The 13,837-nt window shown below is 45.0% G+C and overlaps 1 protein-coding gene across 1 annotated transcript in view; it reads left to right on the top strand.

Annotated features, from left to right (window-relative positions):
- The window catches only part of STAB2 (stabilin 2), a 126,364-nt gene that overhangs the window by 67,816 nt on the left and 44,711 nt on the right, over positions 1–13,837 (top strand). The window contains exons 31-39 of the mRNA XM_045826606.1: positions 950–1,027; positions 2,712–2,810; positions 2,898–3,005; positions 3,864–3,995; positions 6,883–7,011; positions 8,252–8,317; positions 9,652–9,747; positions 10,815–11,010; positions 12,436–12,531. Coding sequence (XP_045682562.1) covers positions 950–1,027; positions 2,712–2,810; positions 2,898–3,005; positions 3,864–3,995; positions 6,883–7,011; positions 8,252–8,317; positions 9,652–9,747; positions 10,815–11,010; positions 12,436–12,531 — 1,000 coding nt within the window. The remainder of the gene's footprint in view (positions 1–949; positions 1,028–2,711; positions 2,811–2,897; positions 3,006–3,863; positions 3,996–6,882; positions 7,012–8,251; positions 8,318–9,651; positions 9,748–10,814; positions 11,011–12,435; positions 12,532–13,837) is intronic.

Below are 13,837 nucleotides of genomic sequence, written 5' to 3'. Positions count from 1 at the left end.
AGTCCCCTCTGCACCCAAAGTGCCCAGGAGGAATTCCAAACAAAGGGTCACAGTGGGGAGATGAAGAGAGGAAACCAGAGAAACCAGAGAGGGTGGAGCCCGGCTGTCATGGTCGGTTGGTGGCTACGTGGGTGGGCAGGTTGGGTTTGACTTTGCTCCATTCCCCTTGTAATTATTATTCTTGAAAAATAGTTGGATTCTAACCAGGAACATCAGTGACAGTCTGTGTAAGGTTGCTAGGGCTGCGATAACAAAGTACCACAGACAGGGTGGCCCAAATAACAGAAATCTTTATCTCCCATCTCTGGAGGCTGCAAGTCCAAGGTCAAGGGGTGGGGAGAATGGACTCCTCCCGAGGGCTGTGGAAGGAGCTGTTCCAGGCTGTCCTGTGGATGACTGTCCTCGTGTTCACATGACATTCTCCCCCTATAGCTGTGTCCAAATTTCCTCTTCTTATAAGGACACCAATCATACCGTTCTGATGGGCCCATTCTGATGACCTCATTTTAACCTGATTACCTCTGTAAAGATCCTCCTCCAAATAAGGTCACATTCTGATGTGCTGGGGTTAGGACTTGTACATATGAATTGTGGGGAGGAAGGAGAGACAACATTGTCCAACCCACAACATTGTCTACAGCGTTTTTCAACCATCGAGGTCACTTTAGTGCCTGGTCAGCACTTTTTTAATGAAATAGAATGGAGTGGAATAACATCAATGGTCGACTGCCTCCCACAGAGTAAAGAAAAGTACTGTTTCATTCTGACTGTGTGTTTGTATGTGTGTGTGATGTCTAATGGGCCCCAACTGAAGGTACTTCTAACTGTGGGTCATGGTCCAAAAGGGAGAATGTCACTGCTTCTCAGGAAGTGGGAAACCCAGAAATAATGTCGATCCCTAGATGTACTCAATGGAGACTCACCTTCCCACTGTGGTTTGCATTTGCAGAACCTCACAATTGAAGGAGCATCTATCATTGACAGTGACAATGCAGCCACAAATGGCGTGATACACATCATCAACAAGGTACAAAATCCCATCCTCTCTCACAGGTAGCTTCTCTTCCCCTTTTATTTATCCTCCTGGACAGTATCTTTGGTGGGGGAGGGAGGGAGCGTAAATACTTATCCTGAATATAAAAGTAACCTGCAATGTGCTTAAGGTTTTATTTTAAAACTATTTCAAGGTTCTGCTCATTCAATCAGACTCAGTTACTACCTACTCAGCCCACATTCTGCAATGCACCCTCTGTAAAGTGTGGCCGCATAGAGCCACACTTATGTATGGGGACATCTTACAAGGCACACAGAGCCTTGGTACTGGGAAGTCCATGCATCCAGATGGGATGTAGTCAAGAACTGGAGGAGAAGCAAGTGCTAGCTTGTCACTTTTCCAGTCCCTTCTCTGCATTACTGCACCCTAAAACAATGGGGTGGGTAAAGCCCTAGAAAAATGGAAAAGGGTAGCCCTGGCCAGGATGGCTTACTCACATAGAAAGTCATCCTGTAAATTGAAAGGTCTCAGGTTCAATTCCCAGTGATGGTGCATGCCTAGGTTGTGGGTTCAGTCTCCAGTTGGGGCACTTATGAGTGGTTCCTGGTCAGGGCGCATAAGAAAAGAAAACCAATCAATGGTTCTCTCTCATATCAATAAATGTGTCCTCAGGTAGGGATTAAAAAAATAGAAAAGGGTAGAAAAGGTATTATGAAATTTTCATTTTCTTCTAAGGTACCATTCAACAATATTCAGGTATGAAATGGAAAATAAAGTATAATGTGAAATAGGGTTTGGAGCTATACAACAGTTCTTAGTTATTATATTGGAATCTCTATTTAAAATTAAAGTTAGAGTTTAGGGTATGTTGGGAGCTTTTGAAAGGTGGGAGATTAAGAAAAAGCAATTAACTAACTGCACTTTAACTAAAATTATTCTCATTTGGCACTTACATACTCATTTTCTTATTTTAGGTTAGAGAAAAGGTCAACTATTTCCATTCAGAAAAGGGAGGCTCTTTATAAAGGCTCCTGGGTGCATTAGCCTAGAGGGGGGATCCGCATCTCTTCTGTGGTTCTCATCAGCGTGAGCACCTCGCCTTGTATGCAGTCATAATTGGGACCATTAACAGCCCACTAGGGGCCGGGCATTGTGACAAGTATCATGTGCCGCATTATCACACTTGATGTTGACAACACCTGGGAAAGTGGGTGCTATTGTTCTCACTTCCCAAGTGAGGCGGCTGAGCATCCTCATGGTTAAGTAACAGGATTGAGGAAGAAGTTATATGAACACAAAAGTTTCAGGGATGCATGTCCACCAATTCAAGTTCTTTGCCTAGCCTCTAGGATTCACTGGCTCCCTAAGGATTTCCTTCTACACCTGTCCATTGGACATTGTGCTCACCTTTGTCAAGGCCACCATGAATGGCTGGGCAGGTTGTGCCCTGCATAAGGGTACCTGGCCTAAAGGTGGAGTGAGGCTGAAATCCAGCCCACTTCATGCCCCGAGCCATGTGTCCTATTGGTATAGCAAACTATCAGAGCAAAGGGTGCCTTATTTTAGGTTTACAGAGGGTAAACCTAACGCCAGATGCCAGAGGGCATCTGAGGGTAGCCCTGAAAATTGAATAGTGTTCTGTGACATGAACCCATGTATTGGAGAGTCGTAGTCCAACCAACACCTGCTAACAGAATTTTGGGGCTTCCTTTCCCAGGTTCTGGTTCCCCAAAGAGGTCTAGGTGGCTCCTTACCAAATCTGCTCACCCGGCTGGCCCAGATGCCTGACTACTCCATCTTCCGGGGCTACGTCATTGCAAGTACCATGTTCTCTGCGTGACCTCCTTGCTCAGGTGTCTGGGAATGGAAATCCCTCATGCCTTCTTATCTCTTTCCATCACAGCAATACAATCTGGTGAGCAGAATAGAGGCTTCTGACGCTTACACAGTGTTTGCACCAAACAATGACGCCATCGAGAATTACATCCGGGAAAAGAAGGTCAAAAGTCTAGTAGGTATTGGGAACGATAACCAGGAAAATCATTTTCTGGAAATTCAGACACTCGACATTTCACATTTCATCAATCATGTATCCTTTTACTCTTCTACAAAAACTTCCTTTTCACAACCAGATACTTCACATAAAGTCATGAGGAGATGCTGTAATACACACGCCTCCCCATATATGTGCCAGAGATGCCCATGTACTGTATTTAGGTTCTACTCATGGAAGCAAACATTTGGGTCCATGTACACAAGAATGCAGGAGTCCCAGGAACCTGGATGTGTGTCCACAAGACACAAGTGTCCACTGTCCCGGCCGCCACTGGGAGTGCCAGGGTCCCAGTGCAATGACAACCCTCCTCACTCCCCTGTGCATCAGCCAGCCTGCCAGCCGTCCCTGGCATGAGGTCGCTCAGGCCTGAGTGAGACCCCAGTCCCACAGGCCAGCATCTCTGCAGGGGAAACACAGCAAGCTCTTTAACATGCCCCATCAAACCTCCTCTCATGGCTCGTAATGTGAAAGGCAGGCTGGGGTGTGGCCACTCTCTCTCTTCACAGCTGTTCTTTCCAAAGAAATCATCTTGCAAACTCCTCCCCAGCCTTTCATGCCCTCAGTCTGGGTTTTAGGATCACCTAATGAGTTTTCGACTATCTCATACAGAAAATGTGCACGTTCTCCAAGGTGACCTGCCTCAGATTTAGTATTTAAAGTCTAGTGTGCCCTGGTGTCTCAGTCAAAACCTCTGGTTCAACAAGCTGTTGCTCCTGTCATGGCCCACAGTGGCTGGCACACGAGAGCAGCCTGGTAAGCAACTGGGCACTGGCTGGCCTGTGGGTTGATTTTCCAATTCTGTGTGTTGTCCAGGAGGAGGACATACTCAAGTATCACGTGGTCTTGGAGGAGAAACTCCTGAAGAATGACCTGCACAACGGCATGCACCGGGAGACCATGCTGGGCTTCTCCTACCTCCTCAGCTTCTTTGTCCACAACGACCAGGTACAGTCCTGTCACTCCAAACCTGGGACCGGGCGTCTCAGCTCCCATCCTCCCACATCACCTCCATACTGGAGTCACCTCACCAGGGCTCCCTAAACCTTGTCCGCAAGACAGGTGTCTGTGTTTCACTGTAAAGAAATGACTAAGCCAGAGCGTCTGTCATCAGCCTTCAGATAACCAGTGTGGCTCTGCTAATCACAGCATTTGCATCCCAGCAGGAACAGGTGCCCCTCAAGGCTGATTCCTGTCAAACCCAGCAGGTGGTCCCCAAGTGGTCTCTAAGTGGGAAGGGAACCACCCGCAAAACCTTACCCCCAGAAAGTGTCACGGGCTCCAGGCCACAAGGAGCCTAATGGCATAAGTAGGACACAGCAGCCAGATAAATGAGCATGATCACTGCTTGGCTGTGGACACTGAGGTCCTAGGACCAACTGACCTCCACACCAGCACGCCAGTATTCATCTCACACAACCCCCAAATATTCAAATGTTTAGAATTCATTAAAAAAGAATTCATGAGACTACATACTTAATATATTGCAAATAGGGAATTTTATTCACACATGTCATTTCAAACATCAAGAGAGAAGATCGATCTATGAAAATTCAACAAGAAACTCAGAGTTACTCAAGTATAGATTCTCATAAGAAAAAAAATGCTGAAAACAAATTATTAAGACAAACTAAGCTCTATATTAAAATAAAAGAAGCTTAATCATAGTAACTTTTAATCAAGGATGTTACTTGACTCTCTTTAAGAAAGGCAGTCTTACAAACAGTTTTCTCACTGGTATCATCATTGAGTGCCGAGTGAATTTTGTGTGCATGGTTTTTAAACTGCTTGGGTAAAAGAAAGTCTTTCTGACTCTTCATTACTTAGGGAATAATAGAACTCCAAAGATTTTTCTCTGACTCCTACAAATATCTCACCTATTTTACAATAACTTTGAGGAGATTCTTTTAAATATATTTTCTTTTTTTTTTCAGGAAAAGCAATTTATATTAAGAACCTACATTTCTATTTTTAATCTATATCATCTTTTACTTCATCACATAGAAATGTTCATGCACAGTTAGTTGCGTCAGTTTCAATTATGTCATGTTTATTTTCCATCTGTTCAGAAATTCTTTGGTCTAGAACAATCCTAAAACAGAGGCTTCATCTCACAACCAATAAATGGTTCTATCTTACAATCAAGGTTTTTCTTTTATCAATAACTCACTTACTTGCTCTTAGGACAATGGAGCTGTAGAAAAATGTTCTCTGAATGAATAGACTTGTGTCCAAATCAAAATTTTAATGCAACACAAAATTCTCTGGATATGTCTCACAGTGAAAATTAAGCACATTTTTTAATATCAAATCAACAGTATTATAGCATCAGAAGTTCTGCCATTTTGATATTTCAAATTAGCTCAGCATCTTGGAGTTCTGGAAATGTTTGTGTTGTAATCATCATTTGACACCTCTAGTAAGGTTTACCGCTGGTCATTCAGATTTACACAGATCCTGCACTACCTCCAGGGAGCTCAGCCACGGGCAACTCACCTGACTCCAAGTAAATCATCACAAGGGACTCAACATTCAGTGGAATTTCAAGTTTAAGCATTTGGCGGAGTCATTTTAATATTGCTGTTGTGGGGACTTTGGAAGATGTTATTAATCATTTGTAAACACTTACTGAATATGAACTTGACATTTGCTTGGTACAATAAAAAATTCTCCCAACCTCAGCCCTACCACACCCACACACAGAGACACACACACACCGCCCTGATTTTTCAAAGAACCATTTATTTCCAATTACATTACTTATGTGAATGAATGAATTAATAGATTAGCTTATCTTGTATTCATCAATCATTAAGGCCATCTCCTTAAAAAAATCAGAACAGCCCTGTCTGGCATAGCTCAGTGGATTGAGTGCAGGCTGGGAACCAAAGCGTCACAGGTTCGATTCCCAGTCAGGGCACATGTCTGGGTTGCAGGCCACGGTCCCCAGCAACCGCACATTGATGTGTCTCTCTCTCTTTCTCCCTCCCTTCCTTCTCTAAAAATAAATAAATAAAAATATTTAAAAATTTTTTTAAAAATCAAAACAAAACAAATTTGAACTTAAAGTTGAATTTGAGCTGACCTCATATAGATAATGACTTAGCGCCCATGTCTTGGTTGCTTAGGGACACACTAGGCAAAGATGGATACAAACATACCATACACCCCAAAGGAACCCCAAAGGAACCCCAAGGGAAACATGGGGTAATACTGACCTCAGAGCAGTCTCCACACGCTGGGAAATGATGCTATCTGGTGGGACACTTTTTACAAACTCTAAAAAAGTTACTTACTTTTATTCTTACACAAGTGTCACCTAGCCTTTCTGAGGGTTAATTGCAAATTAACCATGAAGTAGAGACGTACAGAAAGGACAGTGAATCTCACTGTGCACGTCCTGGTTTGGGAAGCATGCACCCCACCAGGGCCCCTAGTCCGCAGCACAGCCGAGTCCGTCCACGGAGCCATATTGCCAATGGTCACTCACATAGGGATCATGCTTCAAGATTCTTTAAACAATCGTAAACCAGTTAGCTTGAAGGGTGGAGAGGAACCTCAAAGATTATGTAGAACAACGTGTTTCTTTTACAAAAGAGAACACTGAGATTCAGAGAGGAAAAGCAGCGGGCCCGAGGTCACACAGCTGCCAGATGCAGGACTCAGACTCCCCTCTCCGAGGCCAGAGCTCTTCCCACGGCAGCACGCTACCCTCTGGGTGAATGTCGGACTGTCTCTCAGGCTGTTGTCACACTGACGGCCTCCAATCCCCATCTTCCCTACTTCCCTTGAAATCACTACAATAAAAATTTACATTGAACCCTCTTGTTCACAGGTCTACGTCAATGAAGCTCCAGTTAACTACACCAACGTAGCCACTGACAAGGGAGTGATCCATGGCTTGGGGAAAGTTCTGGAAATTCAGAAGAATAGATGTGATATTAACGACACTACTGTTGTACGAGTAAGTTATATCCAAAGCCAACAATGCATCTGAATGTTGGTTTATTTGTTCATGTTTTAAGCATTAGATTAATCTGTTAGGATATCTCACTTTAGTTAAAAAACACACACACACACACACATAGGGTGAGCATCTCTGATGTGCACAGGATCATCACACACCCCCAGCTGTGGCTCCACAAACATAAATAAGACATGGCCTCCGCCCTGGATGGGCTCACAATCTAGTGCAGTAACTTGTACCTTGCATGCCTAGGAAAGCCTGCCTGGAGTGTTGTGTTGAGCAGGATTTTGAAGCCAGGGTCTTTCTCAAAGGCAAGATGTGCGATGCCTACCATACACACAGGGAGGGGACTATGGTACTTGGCAGACATTGGCTAAGCCTGATCTATTAGGAGAGAAATACAGAAATGGAGACTTTTCACTCCAGTCCATTACTATTCTTTCAGTAATAGTAACAGCTGCTGACCTTTATTGGGCACTTACTATGTACCGAGCACTGTTCCAAACCTTTTACATATATTAACCCACATAATTTTCACAGCACCCTACAAAGTAGGGACTATTACTATCCACGTTCCATCAATGGGGGAAATGAGCCACAGAGAAGTGAACTAATGTACCCAGGTTCACAGAGCTGACAAGTGGCAGAGAAGGAGTTCCAGTCCGGCAAGTGTGGCCCCAGACCTCATTCACCATACTCTCCATACTCCCAACCAGCCTCACCATACTCTCCAGTAGATGCTGAGTTAAGAGCTAGATGTATTGACCTGTTCTTGTTTTAGGGACATGTCACACTTAAGAGTTTCTGTCATTCTTAAGTTGTGCTCTTTGTTTTGTGATAGTGTATACATTATCTCCACCCTGACCCTTCTGCTGGACCATGGGCTCCCACAGCTGGGCACTGAATCTGGCCTGATCCACTAAAAATGGGTTACCAATAAGTGAGGGCTGTTGATAATGAAATCTGGACTTAAATGAGATAAGACCTCCTCATGTTAAAGGGTTATCAGCATCAGTAGCAATGCTCAAATATCCGAGACCTGAAGTCTTGATAGTTCAAGTGCTTGTGTCAAAGAGTATTCAAGAGGTTGACCAGAGGACCTTCCCTAATATCTTCCTGATTTTCAATTCTGTAACCCAAAACCTTCAGCACTGAAGTCTGGAAAATATTTACAGCCGCATTCTGCACTAAAAGCAATAACCATGACATGTTCTCTTTGCCTCTGTGTTTTGTCAAGGGGAAGTGTTGGAAGTGTCCCCCCCATGCTGGGGAACCAAGCTGCCCGTTTGGAACTAAACCACTAGTAAGTATTTTTCCTGCTTTGATCAAATAGTTCCCAGACCCCAGGGAAGTCTAACTCTCAAGGACCCTTCCTCTTCACCACCCGCACTCCTTCACTGGTTTTACTTTTGTTTTACCTCCTTATGTGGTATGCATCTTTCTAAAGTCTGGAATCCATTTCTCTTGAATGAAATCAAAATGTTAACTAATAAATAAATTGGAACTGGAGTTCATCTCCACCAATGCACAATGCAGAGAGAGTTTGTTCGCTTTGTACATATTCTGGTAGCCAGCTGAGGCCAGAAGCAAGACATCTTATGAGGAAGGCAGCTCCTGTATCCAAAACCATGTCCAACCTGGATGAGCTCCCCTTGCCAGATTTCCTTCTACACTTGAAGATACAACTGGTTTTCTCTAAGAAACAGATGGCATACTTGTGGGGGGAGGGAGTGGATTTGTCTTTAAATTAATTACCAACCTGTGTTTCTTATAGCTATTTATTATATAATAAAAACTAATTCTGACAATGCTCCAACCATTAGGAAGAATAAACACTTGTGCACCTTCCAGACTGTATAATAATAATTTATAACAGGCCCCAGCTAGGTAGCTCAGTTGGTTGGAGCATCATCCCATATACCAAAATGTTGTGGGTTCAGTTCCTGGTCAGGGCACGTATGGGAGGCACCTGGTTGATGTTTCTCGCATCTCTCTCTCCCTCTCTCTGCCCCCCTTTTTCTCCGCCCCCCCACCATGCCTCTCTCTCTAAAATCAATAAAAACATGTCCTCAGGTGAGAATTTAAAATAATAACAATAATAATAATTATTGTCATTTACAATTTAATTAAATTATTATTCTTTTAAATCCTCACTTGAGGATATTATTAGTATTGTTTATAACAGTCACAATGCTGATTCTCACTTGAGTTTTAATTTAATCTTGTGCATCATAGCTCTTTGTAAGTAGCTTCAATCCTTTCTCTGATCAAGGTAGAGTGGAAATCAGTGGATGGAAATGCAGGCTCAGACCGACTGGTATACGGTGCTGGAAGGACATTTTTGTCTGGTTTACTCAACGAGTCTTCCTAACACGAGTTAGTCTTCTAGAGACCAGTTCTCTTCACAGAATGCTACTTCACAGCAGAAACACTTGGACTTGCCCACCTGGTGTTCCAGCAGCCAGCACTGTGTGTCTATGTTTTCTTTCCTATGCAGCAGCTCCAAGAAACCATCCCTGACCCTTTCGAAAGCATTTCAGTCAGAGAGACAGCCCTGTGTCACCCACCTGTTTGCTTTTAGAGAGCAGAGAACATTGTTCTGACTGAAAATCTGATATAATCGTTACTATTTCATAGAGTGACGAGGCAAAGAGATGTATCTATGCCATTTACTTCATGGGCAAACGATCCGTGTTCATTGGATGTCAACCCATCTGTGTGAAAACTGTCATTGTGAGTATCACAATTGAATCGTTCCTCTAATGATAGAGGTGGCACTGGGAAAATTAACCATACGCTTATTTTTCAACATTCATCATATGCCATGTTTTCCAATGTGCCTTTACACATACGCCTTCTGCCATCTTATCTTCCACCTTATTATCTTCGTTATCATTGTCATTCAAAGTACTGGTGACAGCCAGGAAGCTCAAGACAGCCCTTGTTAAGTCAGCAAACAGGTAAACACTACAATATCCAATTAGATGATGAAGAAATTGAGGGACTGAAAAGTTGAGAGGTGAACTGCCCTCTGAGCATGCTTTTGTAAGCAAAGGAGACGGCAGACACGGCCAACTGCCTAAGGAATGAGAAGATGCACCTGGGCAATTAGAAAGCAGGTCCCCAGAGCTAAGTAGGTCTTACTTGTGAGGTCCTGCTGCTTAGGAATCTGCAGGAAGATTCTTTATCACTTCCTGTCTTCCTGCTTTCCCAGAAGACCCAACATGACGTCTATCTATCCACGGAGGTAAGAGGGTTTAACCCATAAGCCTCAGAGCTCGAGGCTATAGGAGATCTTGTGTTTTCACGTTCTTAAGAATAGAGTCAGGCCAAGCCACGCAGACATCATGCAGGGTTTCCCTGAACTATCTACCAGAGATTTGTTTTGAGAGGGACAGAAGCCTCACCGGCATGGGCCTCCCACCTTCGGTGCCCAGCGAAATGCCATACGATGGGAAGGGGTCAGGTTAGGGTTGGGGAGAGCCCTCGAAGTCCCTCCCCTTTCACATCACCTGCATTATTTTTTACTTAGTCCTTGCTACTCCTCTTTCTCTCCTGCTTTGCTTCATCCTCTTCTCTTCCTTTCCCTCTTTCCTACCTCCCTGGCGGAGGCCTCCATCCATTCCTGGCACCCCTGGAAGTTGCTTAGCCTCCCTGGTTCTCAGGGGTCCCTGCAACCCCTTCACAGTTGGGGTCCCAGCCCAGGGCACACAGCCAGTCGGGCCAGTGGGATTTCTGCACCGCAGCTGGGCAAAACCAGGAGAGGGGAGTGCAGGCCCAGCCTTGGCCTTTCGTTTCAGAAACGAGAATGCTGTGCGGGCTTCTTTGGCCCCCAGTGCCAGCCCTGCCCCAGGCAAGCTGAGAACGTCTGTTTTGGAAACGGCATCTGCCTGGACGGAGTGAATGGCACCGGCGTGTGCGAGTGTGGAGAGGGCTTCAATGGGACAGCCTGTGAGACTTGCACAGAGGGCAAGTACGGCGTCCACTGCGACCAAGGTGAGCGCCCCTCCCCTCCCCGCCCGAGCCCGGAGGGGAAGAGGAACTCGGCCTGCGTCCCAGGCAGGCTGTGATCCTGCCTCCATGACCATGTGAATTACAACGTCATTTGTGTTGTGTGATTTGCATAGGACAGCGTTTCCCAACATAGTCCGTCTCTAACCTAGACCTACCAACCCACCACCCCATTTGTTCATTGGCACTCCCCATCCTAACCACGTTTGTGTATTTACCGGTATAGCTGGTGCTCATAGTTACACCCTCAGTTTTGGACAGTGTTGATAGTTTCAAAAGCAGATTTGCGCACCTTGTCTCATTTAATCCACACAGGAACCTTATACAGGTGGGTATATAAGATCATGCCCATTTTATAGATGAAGATATTAAGGTGAAGAGGTTAGATGCCTTTCCCCGAGGCCACACCTGGAAGAGGCAGAACTGAGATTTGAATGGATACTTTGCTCAACTCCAAAGTTTTGCTCTTGCAAGGTGTTGTCTTTTATATGAAGATCACTCTATAGATTCACCCTCAGGAAACCACACACCTTCATTTCTTTTCACAAAAAAAAAAAATAAGTACTCTATATGAGCCAAGTTATTTGCATTCTCTTACCCTGAACTTTCTTGTGCCCAGGGACACAACCTGGTCAATTTCACAGGTGGGATTTCCTAATTCATGATAAGAAAACAAAGTATTTCTTCTACTCTGTACTGAAAACCATAAATTTGACCCAGCTGTCACTGCTTTATCATCAGCTGGTCCAAGCAAGGCAAAATCAATACACAGTTGACTCGTTGTAATTGGGCTGTATCATATATCATCGGCATTATAGTGCTGATTTGTTCTGTGTTACGTGGGAGAGTGCCCCTTCGTATTTGTGCAGGAGTTGCTGACCTGGGACCCCTAGAGGACCCTCCTGGGCTGAAAGCGTTTTCCTGGGGAAGGCATCCCTATCTTTCATCCAGTTCCCAAAGGGACTCATGCTACTGCTGCGTAACAAAGGAATTGTCATCTCTATGGGGTTGAAGAGGGCAGTATCACACCAGGTTTATATAAACCCAGTAGTAAATAGGCTTTTTTAAAAGTCCACTCTAAAGGATTCCAGGGGGTCCCACATAACCGTGGATCCTCTAATAACCTTAGCTGAGGGCACTCTCACTCCTTGCGCGGCTGCCCCACCGTGCGACACGGTCCCAAAACTATGGTCCTTGTAGAGGCATGACCTGATTCGCCTGTTAGCCTGCTCGATTCCACCTCCCGGGCCCCCGCCCCTCCTGTGAATCCAGCTCTCCGTTAAAGACAGCTATTCTCTGAAGCCAGGTCGGACAGTAACGTGCACTGAAGTGAACCTTCGTAGTACATGATCAGTGAGTTATGGAACACAACTCGGAAGTCTGACAATGTGTGGGCACTTTTTCACTTAGTGTGTTCTTGTGTCCATGGGAGATGCAACCAAGGACCCTCCGGGGACGGCTCCTGTGAGTGTGACACCGGCTGGCGAGGAGTGAAATGTGACAGCGGTAAGAGCCAGCCCCTCGGGACTTAGGATCTGTCCTCAGCCTCCCTTCTCGGCAGCCCCATCTTGTTTCCCCCTTCTCGAATAGAAGTGACATCTTCATTTCTTCCCTGAGCAATAAAAGTAACTCTACTTGCAGCAAAAAGTTTGTAAAATCAAGAAAAGCAGAAAGAAGAGAATAAAAATTATTCATACTCCCAAGGCAGAAAAAGGCTATCCTTGATATTTTGTATTACTCTTCCAAAATTTTTACAGGCATACAAACATATGTGTATAGGGCTGCAGTCTACAGACTACTCTGTAGTCTATTTTTCCACTTTATATAATGGATATCTTTCTGTGTGAGTAAATATAGGTCAACATCACTATTTTCTTAACTTGCATATAATACTCTATGATATGACTGCACCAAGCTTTTTGAAAACCATTTTCTGCTATCATATGCAATGCTGCAGTGAGCATCTCACACATACATCTTTTTGCATTTGTTTTATTCCTCCATTCTGCTGCTTCTCTCACCAATAGCCTGGTGATACATCTCGTTGCCTTGTATTATATTTCCCTCCGTTCCACTCTCCACATTGCCGCCAGAGAGAACTTTCCAAAACATAGAGTCTTAGTCTGTTCAGGCTGCTGTAACAAAGTATCATATATGGGTGGCTTATAAACAACAAAAATTAATACCTCCAGTTTGGGAGGCTGGAAGTCCAGTTCACGGTCAGGTTCTGGTGAAAGCCCTCTCCTGGTTGCAGACTGCCGTCTTCCTGTGTTATGGCAAGAGAGGCAAGGTAGCTCTCTGGGGTCGCTTTTAAAAGGCACTAATCCCATTCATGAGGGCCCCACCCTCAGGACCTAATCACCTCCCCAAAACCCAGCTCCAAATACCATCGCATTGGGAATTAGTTTCAACATATAGATTGGGGCAGGGCACAAACATTCAGTCTGTAGCAATAGATAAGGTCACGTCCCTCACCTCCTACCAGCTGTGGCTCTTCATTGTCTCTAGGACACAGTTCAGTGCCTCCAAGAGAAACACCTGAGCAGGGTGGAGTTCAAAGCTACTCACCAATTGGCACTTGCCGTGCTTTCCAGCCTGGCCTCCAGTGCACACTCTGCACGGGAGCTTCCAGTCTAGAAAAGGACATGAATGTTCAACAGGGTTCGGAAACGGTGGTACGGGGGTGGGGAGCACAGAGCCTCTGGGCTGCAGCAAGGAAGACGGCTCCTGTGTCTGTGTGCAGACTCCTCAGTCTCCCTCCCATGGCAGACGTCCCGGGTCCATCACTGCACTCCTCCCCTCTGAGGCCGGG

This window comes from Phyllostomus hastatus, unplaced genomic scaffold (genome assembly GCF_019186645.2).
Source record: "Phyllostomus hastatus isolate PE091 unplaced genomic scaffold, TTU_PhHast_1.1 phas_scaffold_755, whole genome shotgun sequence".
In the NCBI taxonomy this organism is placed as follows: domain Eukaryota; kingdom Metazoa; phylum Chordata; class Mammalia; order Chiroptera; family Phyllostomidae; genus Phyllostomus; species Phyllostomus hastatus.
This window is presented reverse-complemented; position numbering and strand designations above follow the sequence as displayed.